This window comes from Dermacentor andersoni, chromosome 4 (genome assembly GCF_023375885.2).
Source record: "Dermacentor andersoni chromosome 4, qqDerAnde1_hic_scaffold, whole genome shotgun sequence".
In the NCBI taxonomy this organism is placed as follows: Eukaryota; Metazoa; Arthropoda; class Arachnida; order Ixodida; family Ixodidae; genus Dermacentor; species Dermacentor andersoni.
In genome coordinates this window covers 66341991-66360236 of record NC_092817.1, presented here as the reverse complement: position 1 = coordinate 66360236, position 18246 = coordinate 66341991, and the positions used below count along the sequence as shown (strand labels likewise).

Below are 18246 nucleotides of genomic sequence, written 5' to 3'. Positions count from 1 at the left end.
ATCAAATGGAGATCAGACGTGAGATCGTGCTCGCTGGCTAACGGCAGCGTGCTTGAAGTGGAATTTGGGTCTGCGGGGGTGATCAGCCGCGACGAACACCTACCAAGTTTTTATGTGTGCATACTCGTAGGAACGGCAAAAGCTAGTGCATGGACATAAAGCCTCAAAGCTCTGAACTAAATTTGTGAAACACTACTTAAACCGACAGCGGACTCAGAGCCGCACGCATTATATCTGCACTTCACAACGACGTGCATCGCAACGGGCAAATGCAAAAGGCACCCACCGCCTCAATCACCATAAAATTTCGAATAGATATAATTTAAATAAAGCACAACATACAGTAAAATTCTGGAAACAATTTTTCCGCAACGTTGGAGTCGTAAAAAACTGTATTTACTTTCTGCAAACGAAGTGAAGAGCCAAAGAGTGGCAATGCATAAGCGTTCGAAGCAGAGCACTAGTTGCTAATAAGTGGCCAGAGGAAGTGCTTCTTCGTCTCCTCGGCAACTCCCACATGCCCGCAGCACATGGCCACTGTGGTATTTCCCTCTTTATTTACCCACTCTTTCTTTGTTCACTCTACGCTTCCTTACCCTCCTCTGGATCACCATCGTCGCTCTCCACTTGGCCGGCACACCTCTTTGAGAAGCACATTCACTGCCTTGCTTATGTGCAGGATTTTCCAGCAGCCACATTATAACTGGTGCTTTGTCTTGTATGGCTGAACTATAAACGGTATGCATGTATGTTGAGTTCTGTGCAAACCGGGAGTCTGAAAAGACTGCGTTATAGCCGGTCCTGTACCATAAGTGGTTACATTGTAAGTAGTCAGTACTGTATACAGTTAAAGAATTTGCTTACCCATACCCCTCTTCCCTTGCTCTGTGTGTACAGGATTGGATCATAGCGCCTGATGGGTACACAGCCTTCTACTGTGATGGGGAGTGCTCGTTCCCGCTCAACATGAATGCCACCAATCACGCCATTGTGCAGACCCTCGTGCATCTTGTGGACCCTGTGCAGGCACCCAAACCTTGTTGCGCACCCACCCGCCTCTCAGCCATCATGGTGCTCTACTTTGATGACAATTCCAACGTCATCCTCAAGCGTTACAAGAATATGGTTGTCAAGGCTTGCGGATGCCATTAGGCTGCCTTAAGCTCCCTTTGCTCCAAGCTCAGTGTGGGCCATGTTTTTTGGTTCCCTGGTTTCAAGGGCATCACTTCTGGTGCTTGCCGGTAGGCTAACCAGCAGTAGAAGTCAGTGCAACAAAGGAAACTTATGATCCTGTGCACTTCCTGTCAGTGTTCCATCCCTATCACACGGGCACTTTCGGGTACGGTTGAACCAATGCATATTCAGCGCTATGACGTGGTCATTTTCAAGCATGCTTGCCTTCAGTCCTGCTATACTCAGAATTCATACTTCGATCATGATTGAAAAGGTAATTGCAGACTGACTTCAATGATGATCGCAGCTGGTTTGTAATAGGGGTATATTATCTTCCATGTTGTTGCAAAATGTATTGTCAGGATAGGCACCAGAAATGCTGTGACACCAATCCATGCCTGTCTCTACAATCGGGCGTTGTTCTGCGCATTATACCTCACGTGAAGTTTAACCGTGTCCTCAAGCGGATGAACGAGGTAACTTTGGCCCGTTATTACTAGCAGTGATACCGTTTTTAGCAGCAGCTTAAAACAGAACCTCCATATCATCACTCATTAATCTCCTCTGTTGGTTCAAAGGCAGATAAATTTCAGTGTAAGGCTACCTTTCTCAGTATCAAGTTTTTATATGAAACGCATGTGTAGGTCAGTTTTCAATGCAATACCACATAATGACACGCCACGAAAAATTCAAGGCAGGGGTTCTTGCAAAGCTTGTTTATGTTGCTATGGGACCAATATAACGCTTTCCTACCACTACATATATATTGTAAATGTGAAACAGGGATGCACTTCTGACGCCTTGGAGTCATTCAGTGTATTCAGCAAGTTTTCATTTGTATGAGGTTTGTCTCACTTTAGCCCAAAGTTTTTAAGAAGTCTGTGTACTAAATGGATAGAGAGCCAAAATATCATAAACGAAGCAGGTACCATACTATTTAGTCTTGTATGTACAGTAGAACTTCGTTCATACATTTAGGAAAAAGACTTGAGAAAAACATGCTAACCAGGAGAACGCATGACCCGAAGTCAGTAAAATTTGATAGACTACTGTAGCTGACATGTACACAATGCGAAACGTTGCGTTAATCGTTACAGCATGAGACACACATTGGCATTCTTGCTGCAAGCTTAGATTTAAGCTCCTCGAATTTGGCCCGAGTAGGCAGCTTTGCTCACTTCACGCCTGCCTACTGCAGGAAATGGCTCGGTGATGCGTTTGGGTTATCGCCTGTTAAAAGTGTGCAGTAATTTCCAATGGCGCTATGCCAAACGTGTTATGAAATAAAATAGTTATCACAATAGCATTGCTGGCAATAGCTGTGAGTGCGACGTGTGGCAACGCTGGAGGCGATTGGCTGGTAGCAAGAAAGAAACTGAGTGTGTGCTGGCATTTTCGTGTGACACAGGCGGGCAAGCACTGCTGGGAAACTGCCGTGGCGGGCACCTACTGCTCTTGATTGTGCGCCTCGCGCCTTTTCTTGTTCACAAGGGATTTAGCGGCTGGAGAATGTAACATACAATTGCTGTTTGGTGATGTACTGAACATTGGTGCCTAAAGGTAACGTTTTTCGGGAAGATATTAACCAGTAAAATATAAGCGTAACTATTGGGTAACTTTTTGTGTTGTAGATCGCGAATCTTTCCCCCAGGAAGTTGTACAAATTGGAATCTAACAATGAGGTTCTACTGTAGACCCCTACCAAACACATATACCAATAGCGTCTAAATATACAGTTGTCTTCAAAAGCTTACAGACTGTGTGCCTCACTTTTAGTCAACTGTACGCTTTGACTTAACTGCTCCCCCTTCCCCAGTGCAAGGTAGCCAACCTGGCTCATCCTGGTTAACCTCCCTGCCTTTTCGTTTTGGTCTCTTTCTCCTGTTAACTGTGACTTCACTAACTGCAGAACATTGTGCTTGAAATGATTAATGCGAAGCAGCTGCATGGAAGCGAGGCTGTTCACAGGTTCAAGCGCATAGCCCAAAAGCATACCTAAACATCTTATTCCTGCAGATTAGTGCAAGTATCTTAGCACATTATAAGTTACAGCCTATTAGCTGGACACTGTTAACATGCTGTTAGTAGCCTCATAATCATTCTATAGAACCAGCTTGCAAGCAGAAACAGAATGTTTTCTTCGTGTTTGAATGACATTAACAAATTCAAGAGTGCAGTCAGATTTTGATTTTGACTGTTGTACACCACAGAGTTCACTTAGGGCTGCTGCCTTTGCTGAAAACATAAACCGGCACCAAGAAGTAGGAAGAGGAAGGGTGGGGCATGTTTTTTGTGTAAAGTACATATCTAAAAAAAAATACAAGCAATTTTAAAACAAAAAGGGGCGACATGCAGAGTTGTGCCAGCTAGCGCAACAAGCGCTAGCAATGGGCGATCACCAAGATGAGTATTGGATAGAAACATATAGAGGACTAGTTTTGGCTCATTTATGAAAGCTCGGAAGAAAAATGCAATGAAAGGATGTATGGTTCAGCCTCTCAACTTCAGATAATGTGGCAGTGAAATGTTTAAGGAATTGGGAATGAATTGGCTTGCCATAGTTAAGTTGCCTGCAATGAATGCCTGGCAGAGTGCTTCTGACACAGTTCATAATGTGTCGATTTAGTGAGAACCGGAAGGCCGGTAAATGGCGTGCCGATGTAGGGGTCGAACTGACTGCCAGCACTGTGAGGGAAAAACTGGCCGTCTCATTGGGAAACTGGCCAGATCACAACCCTAAGTTCGTCGCTTTACTAACACATTCAGATCTTGGCACAGAACTCTGACCCACTGTGGGATTAGAAAAACCTGCTTAATTTTTCTGCATGGTATTGTTAGTTAAAGGGATAAAAGGTATGCAAATACTTAATATTACAAGGGGTGCAATTAGAGTCGTCATCAGCCATCAATTCTGCAAGTCCTTGGCACTTACATTGTGCACTTAGTGGAGCAGGGCAATGAATCTGGATACTAAACATTTTCATCAGCATCGTAAGTGCTTAGGTTAGGCTCGTTGTGGCGGCTTAGTGGCTGTGGTGTTCTGCTGCCGAGTGCAAGGTTGCAAATTTTATTCTCCAGCCTTGGCGGCAACATTCTGATGAGGGCTTAATTGGGCCAGGTTAAACTCATATTATTCAATGCCTGTCTTTGTCATTAAATGAGTGCATGGTCCCTTATTGCACTTGTCTCAAACCTTTTCAACGTTTAGTTTGTTTGAAACATTTCAAATGTTTCAAGCAATGCTTTAGTAAAATTAGTTGTACTGTATAATTAACAGTGTGAAATGCCACTGTCAAGGCCCTTCATTTTAGGTCTTTGACTTCCATCACTAATTGTTTCCTGCTGTGCAAGGGACCATCTGTATTCAAGTGCTAGTGAAATGTATTTACATTATGTATGTTTGTTTTTACTAGGCTATAGGTATATGCACCCAAGTAATGCATATTATGAGCTTTACTAGTTCCTTATTACGTTTTTCCTTTGTGCCACTTACGTATATGTCTTCCAATACAGAGTTATTAGAATGGTTTGCTTGAACCGTTCGCTGCATGGGGCATGAGGCTGCAATGTTGAGAAGTTTCACTGAAGAGGCATCAACTATGTGGCATGTTTTCTAAGAAGAAGAATAGATTAAATATTGTATTATTTTATAACAGTTTCATGCTTTCAAAAAATTTTTGGCAATTTCAACGTTGCAAAACTACTTATGCAGTACTTTCAAAGCGTCGCCTTTCAGTCAATGAGAGTGGGTAATGTTAGTCTGCTTTCATTTTCAAAGTGATTAGAAAGGCTTGACCTCTTTTTCAAAAGGCGAAAAAATGTTCACACGTCTTGGCAAAGTACGACAAAGTACAGGCATTTAACTTTTATGTGGCATTGTTGTGTGTGTGTATTTTTTTTCACCAGAACTGATGCTGCAAACCTTTTGTTGCTTGAAGCATACGTGTTGTATGATATGTTCTGTGTTTTAATACTATCTGCATAAACTAGACATTTTGATTAACAGCCTCTTGAGCCGTTGTTTTTGTTACTACTACTCTGCCTGTTGGTTGTAGCTTATGGAGGTATGTGACAGCCTTTCATAGTTTCTTTTTGTGCGTGTGCATAAACTACAGGAAATTTTGCTGTCTAGCTAAGTGTACTCTCTAGGTATTGCCTCTGCAACTTAGAATACTCTATTCTTTCCTCCTGCATTCCTTACTGCGATAATACTCTATACAGATTTTACAATGGAAAACGTTGCAACATCAGACAAGCTGTGACATGGAGAAATGTTTGGTGGATTGTTGCAAGGTACCAGGTTCCATTCTGTGTTGTCATTCTTCTCAGGTTCCTACTGTTCGTTTTTGCTGGCTGTTTAACCCTTTCTCATCATACGATTCCTTTAGTAATGGTAATGCTTTATGAGAAATATCCAACACAGAGAAAGACAGGCCAATGCTAATTTTAGAAATGAGTGCCACCAACTGCAGTTATGTAATTTGTTAGATTAGTGTCTCGGATAAGATAGTTCTCCCTCAAATTTCACACATGTTTACCCACATATTTACCCACATGTTTTGTCACGCTTAGGCTATGCCCGGGCACCACATATTTGTGCTCGCTGCTTAAGGCATGTTACAAGTTAAGTAGTTTTAAAATAGTTTTCTTCACAGTGATATAATCTTGAACAGAAGTTTGAAGAAACATAAGCTGTCTACACTACTGAATTCGTGACAGAAGTCTTTGACATGTGGTGAAAATTTCTGCTGGGTAATTGAACAAATTCTACCCTCTCTCTTTTAATGGCCGAATGTTCAGACTATGAATGAGTTACTTTAATAACAAAATTTGGACAAGGAAGGGTTAAACATACAACTTGATCTGTGCCTCAAGCTCTGTCTCAAAATTGCCTTTGTAATAACTTTTCTTGTGTATGGTCATTGATTTTGATTTCACATCGGCATTGTTAAGTTGTGACGTAGCTGTTTGTTTATTTGTGTTTGCTGTTGTGCTGGAGGGCTCAGCCTTCTTTCCATGCTTTTTCTTTGTGTAATCATAACATTGTTCCTTAGCAGGGACCACAAAATACTGGAATAACTCTTTCCTTGCTGTTGGGCGTGGTCACACAGTTTTACGGGGACCATATGTGGGCCACATAAATGCACATTCGACTTGTGATAATTGAAACTCACATAAGTCAACATAATGGTTAATCCAAACAGATCTCAAATTTTTAGTTAGCCCATTATGTTTTCAGTGAATTTAGAAATGACTTGACGTCACATGGCTCAAACAGCAGTGCTGTCAGTGGTGCGGCAAGTGCCGCACCTTGATAGCACACGAAGTGAGACCAATGGAAATTCATTGGCATTTGTCCCTCAAGAGGAAAGCTACTGTTTGTTCACACGATGACTATGCCAGGAGCAGAAGGCAGAACTCTGCCTTGGCTTCGCTGCAGACCTAATCGAGCGAAGCTTGAGGGTGTGTCCACTTGGCATCACCGTTTTTCCAGCTAAATGTACCGCAAATCTCTCGTATCGCTGAAAACCTTCTAAACCTCTGCGTGAAGGTTGTGCATGCGCTGTCGATACCACAAGAGCGCAGTGGCGGTACCAACAGTGCAAACATGCCTTGATTCATACAATTGCTATCACAATAACAAATGAATCTTTACCTTTGTTTTCTCCAAATGTATGTCTTTCAACTTGGGAAGTAGACTCCCACATCTGAGGGCATTTTGTAAAAACATTCAGTATTAGACAGGTCAAGCTTCTAAATTGCACACGTGAATGGATGCAGTCATGTTAGCTCCTTGGGGTGTTCAGCCTAATAAAAGATTGTTTGTGCAGTGCTTCAGTCTCCAAGCATGAGATGATCATGTGCTGTTATGCTGCCATCAGACTACACAGGTTGTCAGAATCCAGTTGCTTCTGAATTGTCCTTTCTTGATTTCGGAGCCTTGAATCGGCATGTAGTAAAATCGTGGCAACTGGATAGAACAGCTTATTCAAGCAAGTTCTTTTGGTTACCTCAGACTTTCGGTTTCTCTGGGAGAACAAGCTGGGCTGGAAACAGTCAATTGGGGCCCATTTCTAGAACATGGATAGCTGAAGCATACTTATGTTTGTTGTTCAGGCTGATTTTCATGTTGGCTGGCACCACTATATGTAGGTGTCAGCAATTCGGTTGCGCAGCTTTTGTCTAGCCCATTGTGTTCTTGGTGGATTTGTTAACTGCTTGGAGTAAATTTTGTGTTCTGGTTAACTGCACTCTGTAGGCACACTCGTAGATCAGTAGCCCTAGCGTGCATGCATGGTGACTCTGTTGTGTTCTCTTCGATACCATGGAACCCGGTGGTGGCCGGTGTTGTACGTTATTTTGTGCATGCATGCCTTTGTGTGATCTTAACCTGCGGTACTGTTCTGGACTTTATTTTATTCAACTTCAGATATCTTGAACAAGAATTGGTGGTTCTTAGCAACTTGAATCAACGATCCTTAGGAATTTGAATCGGCACGAGTTGACTGTACATGCCATTGTTGTCGCTCTGCACTTGACGTGCAATTTGTAGGTGCAGCGGATGCTTTTTGAGAGACGTTTCCCTGTCATAACTTGGGAAGTACTCTGTAGCAAGCTCTGTAGCAATTCAGCAAGAGACTTATGCTACTGAACTACAGTGTTCATGCGTTATTGTCATTTATTCCTGCAGTTATTTGAGCAAAATGAAAATTAGTAATTAAAGGTGCGGCATGCAGTATGTCTATTCTTAGTTTACTCATATCAATGATTGTTAACAGCTCAGTGCAGATGTCGTGAGTTGAGGAATATGTTCTGCATGTTCACGTTATTGTGAAATGTGAGCAAACTTAATTCAAACATCTAGCGATGGCCCAGCTCTAGTTTTTTTTTGCATGAATACTTGTGAAACCCAGGAATTATTTTAATTTAAACCAATTTTTAAGAATTTATGAAAGATGGCAATCTTTATAAACTGATTCAAAATAATGTTTACAGCTCTGTATCTTCACACATACACAAAAATGCAGATATTGTAACATGCACCTGTTGGTGCACTAAAGTGGACAAGATTGGCATCTGAGTATGTGGTTCTACATTGTACCACTATGTTGTACAACTACATTGTCAGTCTCGTGCAATGAAAATGTACCAAATACTTGCAAAAGGTTAACAAGCTGATTTGTTTAAACACTTTATCCCAAGCCTTTTGCAGAGCTATTGCACTTCTCTGTTTTTTTTTTAGCTGCTTCAATTTTTTTTCTGAAGTGTTGATAGCTTAAACAAAAATTTTTCCCTTATCAATTGGTACATTTTCAGTTTTTAAGTACTGCAGAGTTCATTTGAATCAGTTCAGCAATCGCACAGTGAGAACATTTCTGCTTTTTGCATGTGTCCGAATATAAAAATGGGATTTGGTCTAAACTCTTCGATGACATTGTACCAGGTTTGCCGTGGCCCAGTGCTGTCGTGGCAAGCCTGCCCTAACTCCGCCACCGCCTATTTAAATACATGCAAACACTTTTCTTAGATAACCCCTGGGCCAATTTTATTGAAAATGACGGCATTTAAGAGAAAAAGTATAATTCTAGTGACTGTTGGAAGCAGAATTTTGAGTTATGGCCCTGAGGTTTTTACAAAAGTTGTCGAAAATTGGTAAGGTTGAAAAACGTAAAAGCACAATGTTTACAAATCCACAACTCTGCACCAAAAACAGATATTGCAGTTCTGTAAATTGCATTTGTCAGAACATCCAAAGCAGACAAATTTGATATAATAATTTATACCTTACTTAAATTTGTTACATTGTTTACAAAGGGTTTGCAAAAGTGCTACTCACATATTAGTAGTGTACTTAAGAGCCATGTATAATACATCAACTTTATCTGCCTTGGATATACTATTAGATGAAATTTACAGAATTGCAATATCGTTTTTCACTGCTGAGTTGTAAACTTGTTACTCTCGTTTTCTGAAGATTTGCAATTTTCAACAATATTTATAAAAAGATTGATGATCTAAATCAAAAACTCGCTGCCAACTGTCATTATATTCTAACTTTTTCTTTTAAATGCAACAAAGCTAATCAATCTTGGTGCAGTGGTTGTCAAAAAATAAACCGTCTTTCCTTTCCCATGTATTAAGATTGGAGCCTGCGAGCTAAAGCTTCCTCTTAAGGGTCACCTTCAAGAAAATTTCGGTTTGGCTAAATTGGTACTAATTTTTTTATACTACTGAAGCAATCTTGGCAAAACTTCAGGGCTGGTTATTGGCTAGTTTTCCTCTTGGCAGCCACTAAGCAGCACCTAAGCAGACCATGCGTACATTTGGTAGTTGGCAAGTGTTACGAAGGACCAACATGTTGCCTCCGAGATTTCACAGTGTTCTGCAAGCAGCTGAGAGTGGCGCCCAAACTTGCAAGTCATGTTGAGGAGCCGTGGGCTTCGAATAGTGCGACACTTCTGGCGAGCGGTAATGCTGTCATGTTTTTCAGTTTTGGCATCAAAAACGTCTACATTTGTGAGCCTTTTTGTGATGCATCCATTCATATTTCAAACATATGTCTCACAGAGGCTGCTCTGTACTTATACTACCTGAAGCTAGGATTTTTATGCGACACAAAATTTTGTTGTAGTTGGCCTTTGATTCTCACCATGTTGACTACTTGTTTGGAGTACCGTATCAATCCTGAAGAGCATTAATGTGCTTAACTGTTTCACTTTATAAAACTTTCGCCTGTGTCAAGCAATTGCTGGCCTGTTTTTAAGCATTCTTGAACATATTTGTTGGCTATTTCTTTAGCTTTAGTCACAATGTACTAGTGCCAAGTTTTGTATGCAAATTCTATGCAACATTGCCATTAGCACTTTTTCACCTTGTAGTTTTTTTATCTCCAGCATGTGCAAATTTATATTCCTGTATGATGAGACTTGAGTTTGTTTTATTTCCTAGTGTTTTATATAGTCTTTTCTTTCCCTTTTTGAATGGCACTCTTGTGTTCAAAAGTTGTTTCGTGCCTTATTCAGTATTTTGCAGTCCGACTCTGAGCATGCATATTAAAGTCATGCATGCTGCATTTAAGTGCCTTGCGATGCCTTGCTCATGTTGCAGATTGCGCACGATAAGGTATTGAAATTCTGAATAAAGTTGTTGGATATTCAGATTAAAACTGCATCGTTTTCTTGTCACACTCTGCTATTGTTTTACAGCTAATGCAATGCATTTCACTGTTATAGTAACTCACAGGTGTAGTTTGCACTTTGGAGGTGTCCTACCTCGCGAGTGTTGGCGAAAGCAGTGCCAATCCACAGCACAGTTGCTGAAGAATCAAACCAGTATAGCCTGCCGCAGTATGGTCACTTCAAAGTTTGGGCCTTGCACACTTGCCAGGGAAGGAAATTCTCTGATGCTTCACACGTACCTGTTCACTTTAACGGTAGTTTGTGCGCTATTGAGGTTTAGTGGCTGGACAACATTTGCTCTGCACCACCAAAGTTTACCTTATGATTCAATTATTGAATTACTCGTCTGCTTCCAGTTCAAATGCCGGAGAAGAGAGCATTAGAAAGAATATCTGCGACAGGTAACTAATTTTAGGTGCTTGTATCTTTCTCTCTCCCCTCCTTATCTTTGTGAGTGTGTATGTGCTTGTGAGATGTGTAAACATACTTGTTGAAGCCTTAGAACCTCTTTATTTTGTTTTCATAAAGACAGCCATGGGAAGTGGGGTGCAGAATTTCTTTGAGGTAGAAAGCTTGAATGCACTATTGCCCTTTACCCTTTTGGGTGGCAAGAAAGAGTAGTTTGTCCAGAGAATGTTTCACAAGGACTTCCAAGGATGGGCCTGAATTTGCGAGCATATTTATCTGTGCATTTTAAATGCCAGTAGTCAAGAAGACTTATCTTTTGTTACTGTGTCACAATTATGAACTTGGCAGGATTTGGTGCTGGACAAGAGAATGTGGGGTGTCTAACTAGGAAGTGTACATGGTTTTATTTTCTTGACATAGCGGCCATAGTAGGACGGGGACTTGAATCAATCAGCAGTGCACAAACAAGGGAATAAATGCAACATTTTTACAAGAAAACGCTGTAAACTAAATTTTCCCGTGTTTTTCTGTTGTTCATGGTTCTTTTTTGCTTTTTATGCACAATGACGTTGGTGTCCACATGCAACATATATCTAGAACGCATTTTTTTTTCACCGGTTTAAAGTCTTGTTTCGATGTATAATAAAAAGAAAAACATTAACATATTTTTTTTGCTCGGCTATTAAGTGATACTTATAGGATTGTCAGTGTACCGGTGTCACACGGGGCACATTTCGATCGCCATCGGACCCAACCCGGATCGAATTTCGCTATCGCGATTGGCTCTCTTCCTCAACCTGCACAAATGGATTCTTAAAGTAGAATATGTAATTGAATTCACTGCACTCAAATGGGCCGTTGATGACACCGTAATAGAAAATTCTACATCAAAAGAAAAAAAAAATATCTTTAGTATCGGTGCTGGAAACGCCCACCAAAAATTTCGATTGCTTGGGTGAACTTCCTGCGAAGTGTTCGAAAGTGTTCATCTCGGCTACGAGATACAGTGATTGACCGATGGGGATTAACTGAACGATATCTCTGCTTCCTTATTGTGCATAGAAGTACAAAACTTTGTGTGCTCTGCAATTTTCTCGACCTTTCCAAACCTACGACAGTCGAGCCCATGATCTCGGCCACAGTTGCACGATGAAGTGGCCACTGTGCTACTGCAGCCACTGTCAACTCGCGTAAGGCTCTACTGAGCAGTAGCACAATGCAAAACACTATATTCGAAATTAAGGCAGTAGGAAACTCGCGACCTTCTTTTTGTTTTCTTGTTTTTTTTTTAAATGGCGTGACCATTCCCGCCCCTTCTTTCATTTCCGGAGGCTCCGCGCTTGCTGGACTTCACGAAGAAAGCTACCGAAGCTTCACGAGAGGTGAAGCGTCGAAGTGCCCTCTTGCAGTCGAGGCTTTCGAAAACGCGTGTTTCATTGAACTGGTCAGAGCTGTCACGCATACTTCTTTAAGGCATTTAAAGGGCCAGAAAAGAAAGTTTTTATGATTTTGGTGTCTGATGACGTAATAAGACGTCACTGTTTACCCATGCTACATTGCAGTTTTTAACATGTCGTCCGCCATGTTTTGAGGCATCTACAATCGGTCCCTCAAATCCACTCCATCCAGGTAAATAATTTGACGATACAGCTTTCGTACCCGAAAAATAAAGTTCTGACTACCTTGACGAAGCGTCCGCTTCCGTTCGTTTGCAGTGTAACTGTTTTCATGAAACTGTGGGCACTCCCCGCAGAGCCCCTGCATGTTTTTGTAGTCGCCATGACTGCATTGTCTTCTGAAAGAAGTTGCTGTGCGTAACTTTTCCTGCGGAGCACCGCTTCGTGCACCAGTGAGGCTGTTATGTTGCTCTGTGTTTTGTGGTGCGGGTTTAATAGCGACGGTTTTTAATGGTCCTTGTTTGCAGCGTGAATGAAGTGGTTTGAGCAACAGGACCAGCAGCAATGCTCGCCAACGGCCAAGAAATGAACCCCGTGTCTAATGTGAGGCATGGGGCTACTCGATCGCAGGACGATGCAATGGTCGGATACTTCTTCCAGCGCCCACAAAGTGACCCGGATTTCCAAAACTACAACAAGCAATCCCGCTGGGCATTAGGCGACGACAGCGTACTCGAAGTAAGTGCTGTTCCTCCCGACTGCTAGTCGATCTGCCAGCGCAGCGCGTGCGCGATCCCTCGCGTGAGCGTCGTGAACACGACGTGCATCATTCGTGTGTGTGCTTCTTAAAGCGCGTGCTTGCTCGTGCCGATACGCGCCCGTCTCCCCTTAGCCTGGCTTTCACTACACCACTTGCATTCCTCGTCGCCGTGGTAGGCCTACGCACGCACCGTGTTTTGTTTATTGTGATCGTGACTAATGAACTGCTTATCCTGCACAGACAGGCTAGTAATCGTGCTCAATCATAAGTAGACATTGTCTCTAAGCGCCTGAGGCAGTAGTTACTGACTTCACCTTAGTCGCTACTTGATTAAACGCGACGAAGCGCTCGTCCTTGCGCCGATGTCATTGGTTCAGTAGCCGTCCAGAAAAGTTGCGCTGACACAAAACCAGGTCTAGCCCATGGAACCAACGTATTTCATTTTTAGTGAAGTCCGGGCACTTTAAAAATTAAATGATTTAATTATCAAAGCTTCGCTCCCTCATCCGGTGTCGTGTTTCAGGACTCGCCGTTTGCAGGAGGAAAAAAAACAAAAATAGAAATCGAGGTGTCGGCGCAGGAGCGAGGGGCTGTTTTGTAACACCGCCGGAGCTGCCTGGTTAATCCTTATTTAGCGATGACAACCTTCCCGTTGTCCTGTGTGTCGCGATGGTGTTGTTACGCTGTCAGTGCCGTGGCGTTGCTTCTTGTTTGCCTCCGGTAAGCCTAACCTACACCCGCGCGAGAGCATCGCTTTTACCTTCCCGATACATGCAAATCGGCAGCACGATCGCGGGATTCGCTGCAAGCGGCAGCCACGGACACGGTTGAAGCTGATAACCGATGTAGAAGAAGAAGTGACCAAAACTACGTCAGTCGTTCACCATGCCATGCGTTGGCGAATTCGTGGGCCGGTACCCTTGTTACGACAGTCAAAATCGTGAAGTACTGGTCATTTACAACTAGGTCTTGCTTAATTTCATCGGTCTTTCGCAGCGAAGTATGAAAACTTGCTGCTAAAATTTCGTAGAACGGGCTCGTGAGTGTTCATAACTTGGCCGACATGGTCAGTGGCCAAACGCGATGTGTCATGCACCTATATTTAGTTGTGGCTGCTACAAATTTTTTTGATATTGGATTCGGATGTTCCTGCGGCTAGGAGGTGCGTGTGAACATTGTACGACCAAACAACGTGATTCAGATGATTGTCCAGCCATCTTAGTGCGCTTAAGTCATTATTAAATTAAATGGATCATAGAATGGGGATGCAGTGATGCAACGCCTGATGCTTTGTAATTGGTTGTGCTGACTGAGACTCCTGATAGGCTAGACATGTTTGCCACATTATTCACTTTGCAGTGCATAACTGCAGTTAATAGAACAAGCTGGAAGTCTAGTTGCTTGGTGACCTTGAACGCATTTCAACAGATCAACAAAATATGACATGCCATACATACTTTTTATTTTACCATATTTTACAAGGAAACTGGGTGGCTGAATAATTCACGACTAGAAATTTCTGTTTATATTGAAGGGGCCATGATAATATGCCATAAACATCTTGCTGAAAACATAGATGACTTGATATTTTGCTGTAATTGTTTAAGACAGGCCAGTGACCTTTATGAAGAAGGGGTCTTTGCTAATCGTTTTTTTATGCTTTACCTTTTGCATAGGAAGAGGAACAATAGAATATTTTTCTGTTGTATCCAGGTGATATGTTGTGTGACGACTTATGCCGTCATGAACATCTGGCTCATCCTTGAGTGGTCGGGACTGGTATTCTTGTATTTCAGTAAAAGTAAGCCGAGTATAGAAATTTGGAAGTGTGCTTACACATGTCTTTATGGAGTTTACTGCATGCCGTGTTTGAGATAGAGGTTTAGCACATGTACACCTGCCTCTGTAGCTTTTTAGATGGTTCAGGATCATTGTTTAACTTGTCATTATTATGCATCCATAATTTATGTAAAGAGAGTCGTTGCTGACCTTTATGTCTAGCATAGCTTATTGTGTGGCTGTAGAGAGCCAGGCACCAATGCTTGCATTGCAAGTGACTTCGGATAATTTTGCTCTTTCATTGTTCTGTGTGTGTGCGAAATTTCTATAAATTTTGGATGAGTAGCCATACAAGAATTGGCACCAGTGTTCTTTTATGCTACCTGAATTTGTTCATGTAAGCATGCAATTACCTCACTTATGCTGGTGTGTTGTGCGCTGTTCTTTTTTTTCTTTTTTTTTTAAGTTTCATTGCAGAATGAAGCATTCACAATTTAGGTGACGAACAAAGTATAGTGTTTGTATATGAAAAACACTTTATTGTCATTGTCATGGTAACCATGGTATAAATGTGGTGATCTTTAAATTTACAGCATGCATAATTCATTGATGCCATTACTAGTGTCTGTAGGAACACAAAAGTACTTAGAGACTTTCCAAAATGTGTCGGCTGCAGGTGTACACTTCTGTAACCAATACCTGTCACTGAATTTTACTTGTCAATATTATGCTTCCATAATTTATGTAAGGACACACAAACAACAAGTATACAGCTTCATCACACGCTGAGCAGATGTCCTGATTACCATGCGTTAGCCTTTTATTTCCTGCAATTGGTAAACAGGTGTCCTATAGAATCAATGTAAACAATTGAGTGTAATTAAATAATGTGTTAAATTACCTGTCAAAATTTTACATCAAAGTGAGAAGTGTATGCATTTGAGCTGCTTGGTTCATGATAACGAGCAGAAAACAGTGCTAAACGACAGGGTGAAGACAATGACACAGTGTGGTCTGTGTCCTCCTCTTCGTCCTGTTGTTTAGCACTGTGTTCTGCACGTAGTGAGAGGTATATTTCTTAACCTGTACAATCTTTCTTCATAACACTGCTTTTAATAGGTCTACATATGCAGCTTTTCACCAGAATGTGCTCTTGAAGCAATGAAAGACGCGTAAGGTTGCGGGAGTACAGTAATTGCTGCTGTCATTTTTGATGCGCCATGACAGCTGAATGTTTCAAAACCATGGCTTGCAGCTTAAAGTTCTACAATCCGCATAAGCAACATAACAGTAGATCAGTTGAAATGCATGGAATGCAGCCGATGTAGCGGCAGCTGCATTGAAAGTTCAGTCGAGCACATGTGCCTCAGGAACCTTTAATTTTTCCCCTGTCTGGTACTAAGAAAAGTGGTGAAATCATTTGCTGGCTGCGTTTCCTATGTAATTATCTGCAGAAAAACTGCATTATAGAGGTGGCTGCTTTCGCAGCTCTAGCCATTTTGCCAATTCGCAACTGTAGCACTAATTAAATGTCGCAAAAGCATTGCAAAAGTAAACCTTTATATGCAAGCTGAGGGAGTTTGCTTTCTGTACATGGAAACTGCATAAGAGCCCGAAACTGAGTTTTTAATCTTCTCTTTTGGCATGACTCAGGGTAGTCTAGAGTCCTTTTGTTATATTTTTCGGCCATGGAGTCTTGCTTGCAACACGTTTGCTCACTGATGTTGTGGCTTGAAATGTGAAGCACATGGGAAAATAAGTAGCAGAGAAACAGCAGGGGCAGTGTAACAATATCGCTGCTACCACTCCTGAGCTCTGCAAAATTAGAGCCAAGTTCTTTGAGCAGTGCATGCCATTCTGCATGTACTGTCAACAAAACTTGTACATGCCATCTTTAACCTTTTTTGGCCATGCTGACATGTTCATTGTTAACTATTTTCATAAACCAGTGCATTGTCTTTTTCTTCTACCATGCCAGCTTGTGTCGGCTTCATCATGACTTTCAAAGCAAACATGCTATCAATTCGGATGACAATGCAAGGTTAATTTTTCAGTCAGTAGCAGCGAAGCGTGATAAAAGCAGCTTTCTGATGATGGTCATTGCGTACTAAAGGCAGCCTCATACTTTGCTCTCTGTGCTGTATTTAGGAGGTGCACTTGTAGCTTCAGGTTTTACTCGAATTTGAAGGTTGGACTTGCATAGCTTCCATACTCTGTCTCGCTATTTTTTGGCAGCTCAGCCAAGGCTATGAGCCTCTGCACAGCGTTTGGGACTGTGCACTAAAACATAGTTCTGATTGTAATCTTTGTGGTATTGTGCAATTTTCATTGTACAGCTATATTTACTTGTCAGATGCTCCTCAGAACCAAAGACAGCTCAGGGACATAATGGCTTTTCAAGTCTGTTCTTTTTACCAACTAGTAAGGTACAAATTCTCTCACTTTATCCCCCCCCCTTCCTTTTTTTCTTGTTTTGTTTCAATACCACTCTCAAATGTGAAAGGTAGCGACTCTATGTTCGTGGAGAAAATAATAATCTTCTCATGTTTGACATTATAAAGACTGCGTTTCATTGCTTAAACACAAGAGACGAAGGTGTAACATAGTGTGGTACATGATTGGCATGAATTTTACGGCAAACTAGCGCTATTTGAAGTGTAAGCAAATGGATTTCATCGTTGGTGATGACAATCGTTTAGATCAAATTCGTGTCAATTCTCAAAAAGCCGATGGGAAGAATGTGCTTTAACCACTTCCATGCAGTTTTGCATGCACAAAATGTTCAAGGGGTCGCATGAGAATTTCTCTCCTTATTACTGTCCGGTACATACAGGTGGTGCATGCAGTGGAAATCTGAGAGATATATTATAAGAAAGTGAAATATTTAACTGTCCGCAGCATTTCACCAATGCCACCACTAGCGATAAACGCGTTCATTTAATGAACATTGACCCTGCAGGGCTTCTTACTAATTTGTCCAATGCCACAGGACAGGGTGAGAAAGTCACGAAACTTGTTTCTAAATTTTTTCTAGGCTTAACCGAAGAATATGCCTGCATCTATGTGCTGTAAGCTTACAGATTGCTCACCCAACTGATGGCGCATAAATTTACCTAAAGGCATTGACTCAACATGAACATGTCTTTTCACCTTCCTTGCACTGAATTGGGCAAGATGAGTGGAAATTTTACCATTGGTGGATCATCTTCATGCTGTGCTATGCATTTTCAAGAGGAGACGATGCTCCATGGCGGTGGGACAATAGTACGTTTACAAGATAGTGCACCTCATTGAATGATGCCAGCTGTAGCTTCCATGTTGCTGCCAACGTATTGTGAGACATTGTATACTCGATCATAGGTTATTCTTGCAGAAAGCTTTTGCTTGCCCTCAAAATTACCTTTGGCGCATGGTTTCGGTACTGCAGTTGTATATTTAGCATGAATTAGGTTCAAGTCACCAGTTTTTACTTTTCTCACTGCCAGTCTGATATTGTTGGGAGCTGTCGACAGAAGCTGCGAGGTTGTGTTAAAAGGAAGCTTCAGCTCGA

General features: G+C 41.7%; 2 protein-coding genes across 6 annotated transcripts in view; both read left to right on the top strand.

Moving 5' to 3' along the window:
• gbb (glass bottom boat) overlaps positions 1-10339 on the top strand; it is a 28114-nt gene extending 17775 nt beyond the window's left edge. The window contains exon 6 of one of the 2 annotated variants that reach the window (XM_055073878.2): positions 5395-10339. In XM_055073878.2, the coding sequence (XP_054929853.2) occupies positions 5395-5580 (186 nt within the window). In that variant the 3' untranslated portion in view covers positions 5581-10339. Of the gene's footprint in view, positions 1-897; positions 5179-5394 lie in introns of those variants that run through there. The other variant, XM_050183113.3, reaches the window with a different exon arrangement.
• A 1393-nt stretch (positions 10340-11732) lies between these two features.
• The window catches only part of pum (pumilio), a 119931-nt gene continuing 113417 nt past the window's right edge, over positions 11733-18246 (top strand). The window contains exons 1-2 of one of the 4 annotated variants that reach the window (XM_055073877.2): positions 11733-12389; positions 12685-12895. In XM_055073877.2, coding sequence (XP_054929852.2) covers positions 12722-12895 — 174 coding nt within the window. In that variant the 5' untranslated portion in view covers positions 11733-12389; positions 12685-12721. The remainder of the gene's footprint in view (positions 12390-12684; positions 12896-18246) is intronic. The other 3 variants (XM_055073876.2, XM_055073875.2, XM_055073874.2) reach the window with 3 other exon arrangements.